Raw genomic sequence first — 19,849 nt, 5'->3', positions numbered from 1 at the left:
CCAATCAATACAATTCCCCCAAACTTTCTCATGTGACAAGTGTATCCCTTGGAATCACTGAGGCTGCCCTTGGCAGCAGAGCATGCCCTCTGGCAGGAAAGCGAGTCCGATGCAGCCAAAAGTAGAAGGAAAAAGAAGAGTCTGACAGTAAATTCGACTTAAGCCGCTTCAAGCCGTGTGGGCTTCCCAGAAGACGGATATAGTGTGATAGAGTTACGTTCCAAATAAGCCCTGACAAATTCATCCACACACGCACACTGTAGAGCCATCTTTTTCACTTGGGCACTGGTATCTTTGTTATGCCAGTCTTTTCTCGCCCAACGGAAACTGGCAAAACAGACAGAATTATTACAAGTGAACACATTGGCACTGGTGTGGGCAGGAACCCACGATGTGAATCCGGGGGAGGAAAATGTTATTGCAACTTGATGGACTGCCATCATTTTGTCAGACTCGCTTTCTAGTGGTGGCCATACACAGTCGCAACAAGCACATCTTTCCCCCTATATGCCCACCTTGGGGATTGGTAAAGTGCGAGGAGCGCACCAATTAGCTGATGCAGTCCCTGGTCTGATAAAAAAATCAGCCTGTCCGATTGATATCTGGTCAATTTTTGCCTAGATATCAGTTGGGGAGGCCTGTTAAAGGGCCCCATACATTGGCAGATAAGCTGCCAAGTCGATTTAAGGACCCGAATTGGCAGATAAAATCTGCCCCTGTACTGCCACCTTAAGTAGCATTTAGGGGTGTGTAAATGCTATTCCCAGTACCCAGAGGCACAAACAGCCCCCTCCCCAGCCCAATAAATAGTGACTGTCTGTGGCATCTTACAGCCTGCCATTTGCCAGTACCCAGAGGCACAAACAGCCCCCCGCCCAGCCCAATAAATAGTGAGTGTCTGTGGCACCTTACAGCCCCCCTGGCATTCCCAGTACCCAGAGGCACAAAGAGCCCCCCCCAGCCCAATAAATAGTGACTGTCTGTGGCACCTTACAGCCCCCCTGGCATTCCCAGTACCCAGAGGCACAAACAGCCCCCCCAGCCCAATAAATAGTGACTGTCTGTGGCACCTTACAGCCCCCCTGGCATTCCCAGTACCCAGAGGCACAAAGAGCCCCCCCCAGCCCAATAAATAGTGACTGTCTGTGGCACCTTACAGCAGCCCCTCTGGCATTTGTCAGAACCCAGAGGTGTGCTTGGGTGCCAAAACTCCTTGGCTCAGGTCTGGGCGAGAAAAAGCTGTTTCTCTTTATATCAACTTTTTAGTATCATGTTAACATTGATATACTATACAATTTGCAATTTTTTTAGTGGTTTTGTGGTTAATGAGCTTTAGTATTTCAACAGCTATCTGGTTAATAGGGTCTTAGTTACCCTAGCAACACTGCAGTGGTTTGCACAAGAGACTGGTCTAGGAAGATTAGTAATAAAAGGAACAATAACAATAACATTGTATCTCACAGAGCAACAGTTTTTTGGCTGCAGGGTCAGTGACCCCCATTTGAAAGCTGGAAAGAGGCAGGCAAATAATTAAAAAAATATATAAAAAAAAACTAATAATGAAGACCAATTGAAAAACTCAGTGGTTGAAGCAGGTAAAGGGGATGGAATGAGTTGCACAAATTCTTGTTTGTTCCATTCACAGTGCTATAAGCCCCCATTAGCTTACATGCCCTTCAATTTGCCTATTTTTACAACAAGAATATACCAGGCCACACTTGTTGATATATATATATATATGTATAGGGGTAGTACAATAAAATAGGTGCAAGACTGGACCACTGCAATTGGCCACAGCAACCAATGAGATCTCTGCTTTTGATTTTCCAGCCGCTTATAATGGTTTTTAACCATCTAAGAGCCAGTGAATACTTTTAGGCAGAAAATAGAGGGGAATATTGAAAACAGACTAATACACACATTTTTTTGTTGTGCTGAAAATAGTGCTTTTTAGTTTTCATGAAGTAGAGACAACATGCACATATACATTTGCCATTTTCCTGGGCCTCAGATAAATCTGTTCCAGTGTGTGTCTCTCTCGCCCTGTCCCTTTCTCGCGCTCCCCGACTCCCATCGCTGTGTGTTTATGATAGGAAGCTCTCTGACCCGGCCCGACGAGCCTGGGAAAATCCAGCTGGCATCCATAGAAAGGGCTGCAGATGTTTTCTGTAAGGCACTGGGTGCGCTGCCTCGGCCCCTTTCTCTGCGCTGCTAGTTGTCATGCCCATTGATTGCCATGATAAACACAAGTCAATAAATTCCGCCCAGCTCCCGGGGGACGGCGAGATTCCGTGAGCGTCAGGGACACCTCTCCGCCTCTGGAATCTCATTGGGTCTGGGAATGAAAACACTGAAATGTGTCCCTCGCTCTGTATGTGTTCAGCAGCCCCTTTCACTCTTTGTATCTATATTATATACTGTATATCCGTATATCTATATATACAGTATATACCCGCGTCTATATTACTGCAGCAATGCCCACAGCACCACCGGGGCTCATTTACAAACGTGCCATTGGAGTACAGTCAGGGCCGCCATCAGGGAATGACTAGTTATTGGGCCCCATAGCAACATCATTGGGCCCCTACGCTTACACAATTTATGTAACATATGCAAAATCTTATGTTGTATTTTTAGAGAGACATATGTAACTTACATATAGACTCCACTGAGCCCCCAACAACTAAAATACAGGTATAGTACCCATTATTCAGAATGCTCGGGACCAAGGGTATTCCAGATAAGGGGTCTTTCCGTGATTTAGATCTCCATACCTTAAGTCTACTAAAAAAAACAATAAAACATTAATTAAACCCAATAGGACTGTTCTGCCCCAATAAGGGGTAATTATATCTTAGTTGGGATCAAGTACAGGTACTGTTTTATTATTACAGAGAAAAGGGAATCATTTAACCATGAAATAAACCCAATAGGGCTGTTCTGCCCCCAATAAGGGGTAATTATATCTTAGTTGGGATCAAGTACAGGTACTGTTTTATTATTACAGAGAAAAGGGAATCATTTAACCATTAAATAAACCCAATAGGGCTGTTCTGCCCCAATAAGGGGTAATTATATCTTAGTTGGGATCAAGTACAGGTACTGTTTTATTATTACAGAGAAAAGGGAATCATTTAACCATGAAATAAACCCAATAGGGCTGTTCTGCCCCCAATAAGGGGTAATTATATCTTAGTTGGGATCAAGTACAGGTACTGTTTTATTATTACAGAGAAAAGGGAATCATTTAACCATGAAATAAACCCAATAGGGCTGTTCTGCCCCCAATAAGGGGTAATTATATCTTAGTTGGGATCAAGTACAGGTACTGTTTTATTATTACAGAGAAAAGGGAATCATTTAACCATTAAATAAACCCAATAGGGCTGTTCTGCCCCAATAAGGGGTAATTATATCTTAGTTGGGATCAAGTACAGGTACTGTTTTATTATTACAGAGAAAAGGGAATCATTTAACCATTAAATAAACCCAATAGGGCTGTTCTGCCCCAATAAGGGGTAATTATATCTTAGTTGGGATCAAGTACAGGTACTGATTTATTATTACAGAGAAAAGGGAAATAATTTTCAAAAATTAGAATTATTTGCTTATAACTTGAGTCTATGGACTAACAGGTGGATGGATGGATAACGGGTTTCCGGATAACGGATCCCATACCTGTAATAGGTAATTCTATCAAATTTTAATAAACTGACGCCATAGGCAAGGGCAGAGAGTTCTGTGTAAAAGTTGCGAAAGCTGTTTATACACCAATGGCACTCAGATGAAACAGCCCCCCTTTTTTAATATTTTTTACAGTGCACTGTAACACAACAAGGGGAAAAGATACAAGTTTACATCTTTGTTTCTTAATTGAAATCGGTCTAATGATACACCAATAATTATCTTTCCTTAAGCACAGCGTGCCGTTAGTAAGATTTGTGAACATATTAGCCCACTTTATGGGAGTAAAGCAGAGCTTGCAAATTATATCTATTTCCCAGAGGCAAATTCATAAAAATATAGATGGAATTTAAAGCTTTTAGGCATGAGTCACAAAATGTCATTAAATAGTCTAATAAATTGCTTGTTATCGTTTGCCTATGGCGTTTTGGAAAAGCTCGCTTTAGCTGTGACCCTCTGATAAATGACCACCGTAGTCATACGTGGGAACATTGGGGTTCCCATAGGGGTAAGAGGGTTATTCACACAGCAATATTGTCAGGCAGTTTGGCTAAACATGGCTATATTGTTGTGTAGGTGCCCAGCATGAAGCAGGTTAAATAGGGTGCTCTGTGTCTACATCAAATTCCAACATTAAGGCAGAACCAAGCAGATTTCTGGGTACTATTATTGGTACCATTGGTACTAGGATACATGTCTGATGGCCAACCTCATACAGACTGCCCATGCATGATAAAATTCGTCATACTGTATATAGTCCCAAGTATTGTTGTGTTTTTTTAATCACAGTTGTGGCATGCCCGACCTTCATTTGTGGTAGCAGTTGGTAATTTATCCCTCCTGAAGGTCTGCAGCTAAGCATCCTACTTGACCACCTGGTGAGTCTTTCTCAAGAAAGGTCCTATGGGTTCAATTAATGGCCATTAGTGAGCATTCGATTTGCTCAAAGGGAGTACTGTCACAGAACCAAAAATATCCCCCATGGCTGCACACAGGAAGTGACAACCAGGTTCTTTGGTACCCAAAAACCCCTAGGCTGACAACTTTGTTGAGTGACCAATTATATGCCTTCAGTCCGTGGTGTTCCAGGGGTGCAGGCTGTGGGTAGGGTGCAGCAGGTGTGGGCAGGGTGCAGTACAGCAACTAGTTAAAAAATGGTAGGAAGGTTCTAGTAATTGTAAAGCAAGTACAGGTATGGGACCTCTTATCCAGAATGCTATGGACCTGGGGTTTTCCAGATAAGGGATCTTTCTGTAATTTGGATCTTCATAACTTAAGTCTGATAAAAGTAATTTCAATTTGGAATAAACCCAATAGGCTTGGTTTGCCTCCAATAAGGAATAATTATATCTTAGATGGGATCAAGTACAGGTACTGTTTTATTATTACAGAGAAAAGGGAATCATTTAACCATGAAAAAAACCCAATAGGATTGTTCTGCCCCCAATAAGGGGTAATTATATCTTAGTTGGGATCAAGTACAGGTACTGTTTTATTATTACAGAGAAAAGGGAATCATTTAACCATTAAATAAACCCAATAGGGCTGTTCTGCCCCAATAAGGGGTAATTATATCTTAGTTGGGATCAAGTACAGGTACTGTTTTATTATTACAGAGAAAAGGGAATCATTTAACCATGAAATAAACCCAATAGGGCTGTTCTGCCCCCAATAAGGGGTAATTATATCTTAGTTGGGATCAAGTACAGGTACTGTTTTATTATTACAGAGAAAAGGGAATCATTTAACCATGAAATAAACCCAATAGGGCTGTTCTGCCCCCAATAAGGGGTAATTATATCTTAGTTGGGATCAAGTACAGGTACTGTTTTATTATTACAGAGAAAAGGGAATCATTTAAACATGAAATAAACCCAATAGGGCTGTTCTGCCCCAATAAGGGGTAATTATATCTTAGTTGGGATCAAGTACAGGTACTGTTTTATTATTACAGAGAAAAGGGAATCATTTAAACATGAAATAAACCCAATAGGGCTGTTCTGCCCCCAATAAGGGGTAATTATATCTTAGTTGGGATCAAGTACAGGTACTGTTTTATTATTACAGAGAAAAGGGAATCATTTAACCATTAAATAAACCCAATAGGGCTGTTCTGCCCCCAATAAGGGGTAATTATATCTTAGTTGGGATCAAGTACAGGAACTGTTTTATTATTACAGAGAAAAGGGAATCATTTAAACATGAAATAAACCCAATAGGGCTGTTCTGCCCCCAATAAGGGGTAATTATATCTTAGTTGGGATCAAGTACAGGAACTGTTTTATTATTACAGAGAAAAGGGAAATCATTTTTAAAAATTAGAATTATTTGCTTATAATGGAGTCCATGGGAGATGGCCTTCCCAAAATTCTGATCCTGATTCCTGATAAGGGATCCCCCATACCTGTACATAAATTATTATTTTCAGAACAGTGTCTCAGTTTTCTTGCTGCAACAGGACAGTCTAATTTAGGCAGATAATAAGACATGGAGGGTCAAAACACAACAACGTTTGAACAAATCTTCTTCTAAAAATGAAAGACCTGTTGTTATTTGCTTATCTGTAAGAGATTTAAAGCGTCAGTGGTGTTTTTTAGTGAGCAGGGTGACACAGTCCGTGCGCGGAATGGGCCATTATGTATGAGTGGCGGCTAGCAGCAGCATATTAGACATGTGATTAGCTGTGTCGTGTCACTTGTGCATTACAGTCACCAGCCCGGCAGATAAAAGGCCCCTCTGACATCAGGCGCGCAGCCCGTATGCGTCAAGTACACTTCCAATTTTTTTTTTTAATGGCACTTTGTGGTCTGAGGACTTGTTATAAATAACTCGCTGACAGAGGGAATCAGAAACACACAGCAAAAACCTCTGACTAATGTGCCAGGGCATCATTTCCTCTGCCCCTTCAAATATAAATACTATGGCGGCTCTTTTTTTTTTTTTCTGGGATTCATAGAACCATTGTTTACTAAAGATCCCTCTTACGATAAAAAGAGGGAGAAACCAGGAAGCAAGCTCTGTTTTGTTTTTGTCAGTGGCCATGTTTGTACTTCCTGTTACCCATAATGCAGTGCATATTACAGTCTGGTTTGCCAGGCAAAGTAGGCTCAGGAACTACATGGCTCAATATAACATTTGCTCTCAGTTTTGATTTTGCTTCTGTAACCCCTATTTGGCTGTAAAACAGACAAGCGCCATCTAGAATAGGACTAGAGCATGGGGTACATAGAACTCAATCCCTCAGATGGGCTTTCACTAAGGGAAATATCCTGTGGTGTAGTGCAACTACAACTCACTGTAGCTGTGTGCAGAGTAAAATAGCAATAATGGACGCCAGAAGGTTCTTTACAAACAATAACTGGGTTTATTATCCAAGATAGATACCTCAATCCTCAGGTTGAATACCTCTAGCCGACTGTGGATCAGGGTTAGGTACTGGCCTGTATGGAAGAGTACTTCCAGCTACTTTCCTGGTTGGAGCCAAGAGCTGCTCTTGCTTCCTTAACTCACTTTCCTAGAAAGTGCTCGACAGAGTATAACTATATAATTGGTCCTCATTCACGGTGTTCCTGACGTCTCTAGAGTATAAATGGGCACTCTCGTGTAGAGATGGCTTTACTGGGGCCCTGTTGATCCCAGGCTCAGTGGACCTTCCACCTGAGACACAGAGGCAGCCAAAGAGGAAGCCACACCCCAGTGTTAAACACTATATTGGAGTGCAAAGGGTGGAGTCAACCTGTAAACCAATAAGGTACAAATGCAAAACTATAACTGGATACATGGGTCTTTGCTCAGTAACAGCATAAACTAGGAAGTTGTAGGGTTTAAAGCCATAGGGGCCTGTTGACCCTATGGGTCCCTACACTTCCCTAAAATAATATATAATAAATATATTAAGGATGTATAGCTGGGGACACGCGGGCAAGTTACACTATATATTTATATATCAGTTTGGCGAGATTCTTAAATAGGGCACTTAACATGATATAAACTATTTGTTGGTTAAGTATTCATTCTGGGGGTATAGTTTTCCTTTAATTGTTTCTATTGACTGGGGAAAGCAATACAGTGTTTCCTGTAGATAGCAATGAGGGGATCCTGCATTCTAAGCAACAGAAAGGTGTTTCTCGCGGCTTCGTGGAGGGAAACAATGTATTTGGGAGCATGCTTTCTCAATTGAGTTGTCAGAGACATCAGTCAGAATTTGAGGTGTGAGCCTAGGGGTTAGACGTGTAAATACGAGAGCTGCTTGTCAGCTTGAAAACAGATTTTATAGGAAGCTGTGACAGTTATAATGGTAGTGCTATGGCACTGGTGGCAAACCAATCAGAAATCTAACAGAAATCTCTGCAAAAACAGAGAAAAAAGCCTGCCCTTGAGCTGGCAACCCGTAGCAACCAATCAGAGATCCAACTGCAACACGCATGAATAATTACTGGGCAGGGCAACCATCGCTCAATTAATACATGACCCACAGTGTCTCACTCCGTTTGCCATTTCAGAAGGGCAGTTTGGGGGTTGTGCATAAGGTGTAAATCCTTCCCAAACGTATAACTGCAGCAAACTATATAATATGAACTTTCTATATACCAAGTCTGTCTGGGTAATAGGGTTTAAATGCAGAACCAACAATAAATGTCATGTCTAATCAGTAAGAATTAGCATTATTTATGAAGTAAAAAACCTGTAAAATATATACTTACTGATGTCCCTTTATATAATCTCCTCAGTTACTTCTAATATCCTTATCATTTACAGTAGGGTTACATTATCCCTTTTAATACATGAGTGATACTCAGAGTTCCCTGTATAACTCAGCCTGCAGCCTTGTGCCTTTATATGGGCACAGAACCCCTCAGTGACTGCTAATATCCTTATCATTTACAGTAGGGGGGTACATTATCCCTTATAATACATGAGTGATACTCAGAGTTCCCTGTATAACTCAGCCTGCAGCCTTGTGCCTTTATATGGGCACAGAACCCCTCAGTGACTGCTAATATCCTTATCATTTACAGTAGGGGGGTACATTATCCCTTATAATACATGAGTGATACTCAGAGTTCCCTGTATAACTCAGCCTGCAGCCTTGTGCCTTTATATGGGCACAGAACCCCTCAGTGACTGCTAATATCCTTATCATTTACAGTAGGGGGGTACATTATCCCTTATAATACATGAGTGATACTCAGAGTTCCCTGTATAACTCAGCCTGCAGCCTTGTGCCTTTATATGGGCACAGAACCCCTCAGTGACTGCTAATATCCTTATCATTTACAGTAGGGGGTACATTATCCCTTATAATACATGAGTGATACTCAGAGTTCCCTGTATAACTCAGCCTGCAGCCTTGTGCCTTTATATGGGCACAGAACCCCTCAGTGACTGCTAATATCCTTATCATTTACAGTAGGGGGTACATTATCCCTTTTAATACATGAGTGATACTCAGAGTTCCCTGTATAACTCAGCCTGCAGCCTTGTGCCTTTATATGGGCACAGAACCCCTCAGTGACTGCTAATATCCTTATCATTTACAGTAGGGGGTACATTATCCCTTATAATACCTGAGTGATACTCAGAGTTCCCTGTATAACTCAGCCTGCAGCCTTGTGCCTTTATATGGGCACAGAACCCCTCAGTGACTGCTAATATCCTTATCATTTACAGTAGGGGGTACATTATCCCTTATAATACATGAGTGATACTCAGAGTTCCCTGTATAACTCAGCCTGCAGCCTTGTGCCTTTATATGGGCACAGAACCCCTCAGTGACTGCTAATATCCTTATCATTTACAGTAGGGGGTACATTATCCCTTATAATACCTGAGTGATACTCAGAGTTCCCTGTATAACTCAGCCTGCAGCCTTGTGCCTTTATATGGGCACAGAACCCCTCAGTGACTGCTAATATCCTTATCATTTACAGTAGGGGGTACATTATCCCTTATAATACATGAGTGATACTCAGAGTTCCCTGTATAACTCAGCCTGCAGCCTTGTGCCTTTATATGGGCACAGAACCCCTCAGTGACTGCTAATATCCTTATCATTTACAGTAGGGGGTTCATTATTTCCTATATGTACATGCGTCTGTAGGATTTCTTATATCAAGGGAGAATATATTTCTGGGACACATTAAAAATGTTACTGGCACGAGGTATCTATGCACAGAGCAGGAGATGCTGCCAATATAACACCATTATCAGTACCATGCTATCTTGCCAGTTCTTAAACCTGCCCATAAACCCAGTGTGTAATTAAGCGAACAAACCGCAGTCCGCACACCACAGGGGGCCATATTTGTGCAAAATGGCCTACATTAACATATAATTAGAATTAATTAGAATTAAAAACTCTCCACTTGCAATTATCTAACTTGCCCCCCCCCCCGTTGAATAACATAATTATATTGTTATAATGGAGATAACTCTGCATGGGGTCACACCCCCCGAAGCACCTGACATTGTAATTGGCGGCTACAGGCGACCAACCAGAGGTCAAAGAAGGACAATGGATTTAATTAAGAGAGTGATACCGCGGGAGCTATGTAATATAAATAATGCATGTTGTTATAAGCCTGGGGTGGGGGTAACATAAATCAGCGACACTCCAGCTGCTGCGCTACAATAAACAGAACCCTCTTTGGAAAGCTGAGATGTGAAGTTCAGCAACACAAGGAGCTACCAATCAGATGGTTTTCCCCTAGGGCATTGGAATGGGACAGACAATTGCCCTCTTCCCCAACACTAACACATATATATCTGTATCTATTATAACTATATCTATAGCATTGCTGCAATTTTGAAAGCTCTTTTGGGCAGGGCTCTCTTCCCCTCTTGTATCGGTTATTGATTGCTTTATATGTTACTCTGTATGTCTCCTTGTAGATTGTAAGCTCTTTTGGGCAGGGCTCTCTTCCCCTCTTGTATCGGTTACTGATTGCTTTATATGTTACTCTGTATGTCTCCTTGTAGATTGTAAGCTCTTTTGGGCAGGGCTCTCTTCACCTCTTGTATCGGTTATTGATTGCTTTATATGTTACTCTGTATGTCTCCTTGTAGATTGTAAGCTCTTTTGGGCAGGGCTCTCTTCCCCTCTTGTATCGGTTATTGATTGCTTTATATGTTACTCTGTATGTCTCCTTGTAGAGTGTAAGCTCTTTTGGGCAGGGCCCTCTTCACCTCTTGTATCGGTTATTGATTGGCTTTATATGTTACTCTGTATGTCCCATGTATGAAACCCACTTACTGTACAGCGCTGCGGGATATGTTGGCGCTTTATAAATAAATGTTAATAATAATAATAATAGTACAGCCCCCCCCATTCCTCCGACAGCAATAAATAGAACTCACTGACCTTCCCGGACACTGATACTTCCCTCCGCCAAAGGCCACGAAACCCTCCAAGAAAACATTCTTCTCTAAATTTGCTTTGCTCCAGCGTTCCTGTGGGAAGAAAATGCCAGTTTTTCCAAGGAGACCATAAGTAAATAATCAGAGCATTTCTTCCCCAGATAATGAGCCAGAGCTGCTCGGCCGGTGTCTCCGTACAGTTGCTACACTGGTGCCTCCTTCTAATGTGACCTTTAGTATAGGGGTATTATAAACGTGCCCATATACGGGATTTTTGCCCCCGTATGGGCACCCCAACGGGCCTACCTGACCAATATCTAGCCTATAATTGGCCAGATCTTGATCGGGCAGATTTGATTTGCTGTCGGATCAGGGACCGTTTTGGCTCTTGATGTGGTCCTTGTTCCGACCGCCAAATGATCTAATTAGTCCGATATCACCCACCTTATGTTAGCATATTGGGTAAACGAGCAGGTAGCACCGTGTATGGCCACCTTTAGTTTATAGGCATAGCACCGTCACATAATAAGCCCTTTTGTTATTCTGTGTTGTTGTTTTTTTAACATAGGTTTTAAAGGAAAATGAACTTTCAGAATAGGACCATTCTAAGGAAATTAATTATATTCTAAAGAAAGGTGTGGAATCCTATAATAAAAATCAGATTCATGCTAGATATCCATCATAATAAGTAGTAAATATATATAAAGCATTTGCCAGAACACTTAAAGAATGTAATTAATTTATTAAGATATGTAAACATTGAAAAAAAAAAAAACTGAATGTAAAATTTCTCAGCACTTTTGCAATTTACATTATTTATTTTTTTCAGTTTCAGAGCTATTTAAGTTTTAATTAACTATCAATATAATGAACAGTGCCACCTGCTGGTCAGTTCCTGTAACTGTACAATCAGAAAGATTTACCTTCAGAAGGAAAAGAGAGGTAGATGGGAAAGGGCATTTGAGGCTTCTGATCTTTTTTCCTGAGCAGAGAAACATCAGAACACCTCTCTGTTTTCCTATTGAAGAAAAAGACCTGCAGGTGGCGCTGTTCATTATATTGACAGTTAATAAAAACGTATTAAAATAGCTCTGAAAAAAATAGAAATAATTAATGTAAACTTTTTTTCCTTATCTTTCTGTTCAGCCCCTGTCCTATTCATATTCCAGTCTGTCACCGAAACCGCTGTTTGGTTGCTAGGGTAATTTGAACACTAGCAACCAGATAGCTGCTGAAATTCAAAATGGACAGCTGCTGAACAAGAAGCTAAATAATTAAAAAAACACAGGTAATAAAAAATAAAGACCAATTACAAAACTGTCTCAGAATATCAAGCTCTACATTATATTAAAAGTTAATTTTATGATTAACAACCCCTTTAGGATTTCAAGAAAGAAGGCTTTAAAGGAAAACTATACCCCCAGAATGAATACGTAACCAACTGATAGTTTATATTATGTTAAGTGCCCTATTAAAGAATTTCCCCAAACTGGAATATATATCAGTAAATATTGGCCTTTTACATCCTTTCCCTTGAGCCGCCATTTAGTGATGGGCTGTGTGCCCCCTCTGAGATCAGCTGACAGGAAGTAATGCAGCTCTTACTGTAACAGGAAGTAGTGTGGGAGCAAAAGGCAGACCTCTGCCCATTCATTGGCTGATGGGGCCTAGCATGTATGTGTGCCTTGGCTTGTTTGTATGCACCTTGTATCATATGATCCCAGGGGGCGGCCCTTAGTACTTAAAATGGCAGTTTTCTATTTAGGATTACCCAATGGCACATACTACTAAAAAAGTATATTTATATGAAAATGGTTTATTTAGATGAAGCAGAGTTTTACATATGAGCTGTATGCAATATATTTTTAAAGAGACCTACACTGTTTGGGGGTATAGTTTTCCTTTAAGTACCTATTTTACTGACAGCCCAAGACCAATTCGGTTTCTCATGGGTTAATTCTATAACCCATGAGAGGCTAACCCAATCAGAACTCTTTATATATATATATATATATATATATATATATATATATATATATATATATATATGTGTTGTTCACAGTTGCCTGGGCCCCCTACACTCCCCTGTAGTTACGCCCCTGCCTGCCAGGCCCCTCGCTAGTAACGTCCTCATAAACCTTATAAGACTTACAGGCCGAAACATTTCCGGTTCAGGGAACAGCGTCGGGTCTCGGTGGAGCCAATAAGGCGACAACATCAAGAGGTCCCCAGCCGGAACAAGGTAATTCTAGAACAACAGGAAAGTACTGAATGTAAGAGGGAACAACCAGTGGGGCTCTGTTCAGTAGGGGGGCAAATAGGAGCAAATGCTTTTGGTCTCTGCACATAGCAAGGCCCTTCAGATCCAGAGTTGCAGTAAAAAGAACAGAGACATCTTGCCCTACTATACACACTGGGGCTCATTTATAAACTACTGGGCAAATCTGCACCTGGGCAGTTACCCATAGCAACCAATCAGTGATTAGCTTTTTTGAGTCAGCTGCAAGTAGAACAATAAAATGAAACATCTGATTGGTTGCCATGGGTAACTGCCCAGGTGCTAATTTGCCCAGTGTTTATAAATGACCCCAACTGTCTTCTACACTTGTTACAACACTTCATGCTCCCTATATATATATCCTATAAAGTATATATGGAGTTGCGCAACGTCACTGGGCGGGTCAGTGACATCACGGGGGTGGGCCTTGTCCTCACAGGGGCGGTACTACGATGCAGCGATCGGCCAATGGCAGCGTCAATCTTCAAGAATCCTGCTTGGTTTTCCCAAATGGGAAAACCAGGCAGGATTCTAGAAGATTGACGTGGGCATTGGCCAATCACCGATCACAGCGCCTCCCTGCCCGCAGTTTTGACCTGAACAGCCCTACCGAAAACCATCTGGGTCAAAACTGGACAGGTGGCAACCCTATATGGGGTCCTGGGTCTCATCCCTATTTGCAGCCCCCTAGAGAGTGCTACTGTCCCAGACCTGAGCCAGCACGATGGCTACTTACATTAATCTTCAGGGGCTGAACAGCTTTCCTGGTGATGGCCCCGGGAGATCTTAGCCGTATCGCCTCCAGCACGCAGGTTTTGATAAATGGAAGCCTTTTCAGCTCAGCTTCATTCATATTTAATTCTTTGTTACCTGCCAGGGAAATGGAAACAATCAGTCCCAGCCGCAGTGTCTCCTAAGGGTTAAATATGATTGCCTGCAGAATTCTGTTGGTTACATAAGTATACACGCCTTAAGGGGGTTGTTCACCTTTAAATTAACTTCTATTATGATGTAGAGAGTGATATTCTGCTTAGGGAACTGTTACAAACCATATTATTGCATAAAAAATCATGAAAAGGCTGAATATTTTTTTATTGCTGTATATTGCAAAGTTGCTTGAAATTATGTTTACTTTTTACTTTTCAAAAAGCTTAAGTTGTGTTTGGGTGGAGTTCCCCTTTAATAAGTATTCACCTTCAAATATTACCCCTGTTGGCCTACAGGCAGGCCCTTCCTTCCACTGCTCCTAAGGGGGGCAGCAACCCTGATCTAGAAAGACAAGAATACCCAGAGGGCAAGTTTCAGTTAATATTTCGCAGAAAATGTTCTTTTTCGTGTCTACTGCATGCCTCACCTAGTGGCAGAATCAGTGAATAAAGGTAGGGGATCTGCTGTCCAGAAACCCGCTCCAAATTATGGGAAGGCCATCTCCCACAGACTCCATTTTAATCAAATATTTCACATTTTTAAAAATTATTCCCCTGTACTTGATCCCAACTAAGATATAATTACCCCTTATTGGGGGCAGAACAGCCCTATTGGGTTTATTTAATGGTTAAATGATTCCCTTTTCTCTGTAATAATAAAACAGTACCTGTACTTGATCCCAACTAAGATATAATTACCCCTTATTGGGGGCAGAACAGCCCTATTGGGTTTATTTCATGGTTAAATGATTCCCTTTTCTCTGTAATAATAAAACAGTACCTGTACTTGATCCCAACTAAGATATAATTACCCCTTATTGGGGGCAGAACAGCCCTATTGGGTTTATTTCATGGTTAAATGATTCCCTTTTCTCTGTAATAATAAAACAGTACCTGTACTTGATCCCAACTAAGATATAATTACCCCTTATTGGGGGCAGAACAGCCCTATTGGGTTTATTTAATGGTTAAATGATTCCCTTTTCTCTGTAATAATAAAACAGTACCTGTACTTGATCCCAACTAAGATATAATTACCCCTTATTGGGGGCAGAACAGACCTATTGGGTTTATTTAATGGTTAAATGATTCCCTTTTCTCTGTAATAATAAAACAGTACCTGTACTTGATCCCAACTAAGATATAATTACCCCTTATTGGGGGCAGAACAGCCCTATTGGGTTTATTTAATGGTTAAATGATTCCCTTTTCTCTGTAATAATAAAACAGTACCTGTACTTTGAAAGGGAAATTAAAGGGTACAGTAGTCACCTGTCCTCAGCCTGCCTTCAGCCTGTATCCTCCCAATCCCACAATTCCCTGCTGCACATGTGATGTCAATAAGGAAAGGAACATCACAGTGCAATGCATTGTGGGTTATGTAGTTCCTGCATGCTGTCTGTAAGCTGTGGGTGTTTGTTGTGACAGCCGTGCCTGATTCTATTGGTGCCGATCGGTGGCAGTAGCTCCCCTACGTCAATAGACGTATCAATGCTCATGTGTCTGGAGCATTTCCCCCCTGTGGATATGAAAGCTGGAATTATGGGTAAAAAACATGGTGATTGCATCCTCTTTCATCTTACAGCCAGGTGCAATACAGGCAGAAGGACACCAGGTACAAGCTAGGGTTTTGGCTCATCTCTTTAAGGCCCAAAGCATTAAGTGCTTGTGATGCAGGGGAATGACTGCCACTCATTTACCAGTCCCTGTGCCTCCATGCCTGGCAGAGAAGGGGTTATATTCCAGGCCAGGCACTGTCTGAAATGTGTTAGTATGTCCCCCCCCTCCCCACCATGTCTCAGGGTTTTCTTCCACACTCTAAAAATAAACAGATAGGTTCATTGGCTCCTCATAAAAGGGACCCTACTGTGTGTGAATGGGATAAGCACCTTAGATTGTAAACACCACTGGTGCAGGGACTGAACTGAATGATATATAGTGCTGTTATAGGGATAACAATTGATATTGCATGAGCTATGACTGCCACCTTGTGGTGCACTTGAGAAATGCATAGCATTTCATGTACTGTATATCATATAGCTGCAGAGCTGTACATTTCTACAGCACAATATTAAGGAGAAAACAAAAACTACAAAAACATTTTGTATATAAAGGCATTAGTATTCCCATTCTCTCCTGAAACACTACTTACACTTGCTTACCTCAGCCTCATAGATTATGGCTGCCATTATGCAACCCTTTTTGCCCACCTTTCTACCCTCCATTCAAATAAGGCACAGGTACATAACTGAGCCTGTTCTGCTGGCCCAATGCATCATTCCTCATGCGCGCTGTGATGTTTATAACCATTATGGTGCCTATATATCAGAAGTGTGGCTCAGGGGTGGCACATACTCTACCCTTGCATCACCGCTAGTACAAACTCCATAAAGGATAATGAGGATGATGCTACAGTGGGAAGTACCATGTATGTTTCACACTGAAGGGGCAGGGACATCGGGAGTGGGGGCTGCAATGTTCAAGGTTTTGTAGAACTGTGGATTATGCAAGCAAATCTTAAAAAACATTACCTGCTTTACCAAATACAGAATGTATCTCATCCATGGCAGCCTTGTACACCAGCGGATCTGAAATAATGAAGCCAAGCGTCCAAAAGGTAACCTAAAGAGAGGACAAAATGTGACTGACCAACCTAAAAGAAACAAAGGATAGAATTAGGGATGCACCAAACCCACTATTTTGGGATTCGGCCAAACCCTGAATCCTTAGTGAAAGATTTGTCTGAATACTGAACCCTAATTTGCAAGCAAATTAGGCAGTAAAGGCATTTAATCAAACTGAATGTGCAGCACAAGGTGCAAAACTTCTGTGTTTATGTGGCATAGTCACTCGAATTTAACGATTCCCAAACCTAATCCTGGATTTGGTGCATCCCCAGATAGAATGGCTTTAGAATTCAGCACAATGTGCTCCCTGTGCCAACCAATTACACCTCTAAGGGTGAAGACACACGGGGTGATTAGTCAGAACAACTTGGCAGTGGCTATACGAGATGCAGCAACTAATCGCGCATAATTTTCTGTGTACTGATTAGTCACAATGACTAAAAAAGTTGTGGTGTCTTTGCCTTTGGAGCTGTTGAGCAGTGAGGGAACAGATGGTGCAGCTGCACTGTATATTCTGGCTGAGCAGACAAAGCAGTCACTTCGTATATAATATCTCCCATGGTGCAATTCTGTTTATGCATTTACCCTTGTGACAAGACCAATCAAAATGGATTATTTATCTGTGAGGGGCCCTGATACCTCTGTCTCCTTAGCAGGGCCTATATAAGATAGCTTTAAAGAATAATGTCAATGTAAAGTAGAATCCTTGATCGGGTTGGGTACCGGCGGAATACCCACAGAGCGGACAGGTTTAATTATAGTAACAGCAGTGCTGGGAATCACAGTTTTTAGGAACCCCCCTGTATTGATACTAAACCCAATTCAGCAGGAACATTTTTAGGCAAAAATGCCTTTAATCACAGTCTGAGATTTGGTACCTACTGGATTGGCGTTGGCTTGAGATGCCCAGAGAAGCAGCAGGCTGTTGTTGTAGGTGGAGTTCCCTTTGAGCGTGTCCAGTAAGTGCTGATGCAATGTCTGCAACAAGTGAGCAATAAATGGAAGATACAGAATATAAACAGCTAATTCACTCCAGTTACCAAAAGATACAGCAATATTCTAGTTAAAAAGGACATTCATTAATGTATGTTTCCTGGTAGCAGGGGATATGTCTGTGTGCTTTTTGAGCAGCCTAAGGGAGTAGACACACAGAGCTACTAGTAGCAGCTACTTGTCACGGCTACAGAAATAGACAATGTTGATCATTTACTGATAATTGTCTCTACGTGTGTTTTAGCAGAGGCAATTCTCAGGGTATTTTCTGCAGTTTAGTAGGCGTGACAAGTAGCTGCTGCTAAGTAGCTCCGTGTGTCTTCACCCTAAAGGTCTCCAAACACCAAACTATCTAGTGGCCAGAATGCCATTTTCAACCGAACTGGTCAAAATAGTCGTCTGAGCCATTCACAATCTGTTTTATATTAAAGTGATATTTGATTGGCTGGTTGGTGATTATTCTGGCAACTGTGTGGAGATAAGCTGGATATACAGTAACTCCGCTCATCAAGCAAGGCCTCTAAAACGCACGTGCAGATCTCTTTGCTCATTTTGGCCACTTTATGGCCAAGTTATGCTGATCCGATAAACTGACCTTCAACAGATCTGTTCAATTTATGCCACTGGACATGCAATTATATTGGCTGCCAATCTGGCAGTTCTGGCATGGATATGAAATTGCCAGTCTGCATGACCAACAACAACAAAAATGCTCTGGGCAAGAACTGTTTGTACCTTAGATGTCTCCTCGAGAGGATTGTTCATCTCCGCTTCTATTACGATTTTCTTGAAGAGCCTTAGCAGCCATTGTTTGGACTGAGACCAGTCTCTGAGAAAGCAAATGGCAAAGTCATTATTATACATATACCCTATTCATAAGCAAGCTTGCCCCTTCATGTATCACAAGGGATCCCAGGGTGGAAGGGAGGCCATGAGTGACTGGCAAAGTAAATACATCTCTATTGGGTCTCTCGAGTCTGTAATTACTGTCTGAATTGCCACCAAGGAACCCTGTAAAGCACTTTAGATGCAGACACTGCACAATTCCTAGTAAAAACATATCTTCCCAATCGGCCAAGGGCTGTGGGTTATCTCCCACGAACAGTCCATGGGAAGCCACATCTCCCATGGCTACGCATAGACAGGCAAAACCAAAGGCCGCAGTCTGAAGGTAGAAGCCAGCCTCCAGCAGGGAAGCCCTTCAATGGGATAATCTTCAAGCCCCTCCTCTTCTCATAAAGGCTGTCCCTGGAGACCAGTAGCCTCAGGGGCTGCTACCCCCATGACCAAAATGAAGGTCCCTTAGGATCAACGATTTTGACCTTGTAAACCACCGAACAGAACTGTGACCAGACAAGCCCAGAACATAGAATCCAGTAAACTTACCTCAAGAGGAACTCCGGCAGCTGAGAGCCATACTCAAAGCCTTCATCGAACTTCCAGAAATGCTCGGCAAACTCTTCCAGCTTGCCCTTCCCAGTTGGACACAAGCCCTTGCCAAACAGGGTATCTGCCACTGCTGGGTACATGACTTTCCTGCCAAGGAAACAACACATATACATAACTGTCTGGCCAAAAACAGGAGTCGTGGGCTAAAACACTTGGCAAAATATATGATTTGGTTGAGGACAACTCAATGCTGTAAAAAACACTATTCAGCCAGGGTCCAGTCCCTAAAGTAGGTCCATGTGACCTTGGGTAGGATCTATGTACATAGAAAATTCATATAAATAATGTAAATTCCTTACTTTACCAAGGCAAAGAGATCTTCGGTCCCTTCTGGATTCAGAAGTTCTATCCGCGTGCTGAACTCATTCCGTATCCGGTCAAAGTAAAGATGGAGCCTGTTCTGTGACAAGCGCAGCTTTATGGTCTCGTGTATAGAGGAGTGGCTCTTCAAGAAGTCCTCCTTGTTTATTGAAGCTAATGCAATGAAATGGGAGGTACATGACATATTTAGTCTTTTTCTATGTCTTTCTGTAAGG

At 41.8% G+C, this 19,849-nt stretch overlaps 1 protein-coding gene across 2 annotated transcripts in view; it reads right to left on the bottom strand.

Annotated features, from left to right (window-relative positions):
- cyp39a1 (cytochrome P450 family 39 subfamily A member 1) overlaps nt 1–19,849 on the bottom strand; it is a 43,395-nt gene that overhangs the window by 10,741 nt on the left and 12,805 nt on the right. For both annotated transcript variants that reach the window (XM_004918181.2, XM_002937947.3), the window contains exons 3-10: nt 19,613–19,787; nt 19,251–19,400; nt 18,600–18,693; nt 17,754–17,849; nt 16,776–16,866; nt 14,055–14,188; nt 13,193–13,288; nt 11,045–11,133 (exon numbers count right to left, since the gene is read on the bottom strand). In XM_004918181.2, the coding sequence (XP_004918238.1) occupies nt 11,045–11,133; nt 13,193–13,288; nt 14,055–14,188; nt 16,776–16,866; nt 17,754–17,849; nt 18,600–18,693; nt 19,251–19,400; nt 19,613–19,787 (925 nt within the window). The remainder of the gene's footprint in view (nt 1–11,044; nt 11,134–13,192; nt 13,289–14,054; nt 14,189–16,775; nt 16,867–17,753; nt 17,850–18,599; nt 18,694–19,250; nt 19,401–19,612; nt 19,788–19,849) is intronic.

Source organism: Xenopus tropicalis, chromosome 5 (assembly GCF_000004195.4).
Source record: "Xenopus tropicalis strain Nigerian chromosome 5, UCB_Xtro_10.0, whole genome shotgun sequence".
Taxonomy (NCBI): Eukaryota; Metazoa; Chordata; class Amphibia; order Anura; family Pipidae; genus Xenopus; species Xenopus tropicalis.
Note: the sequence above shows the minus strand (reverse complement) of the source record. Positions and strands in the feature narration are given on the sequence as shown.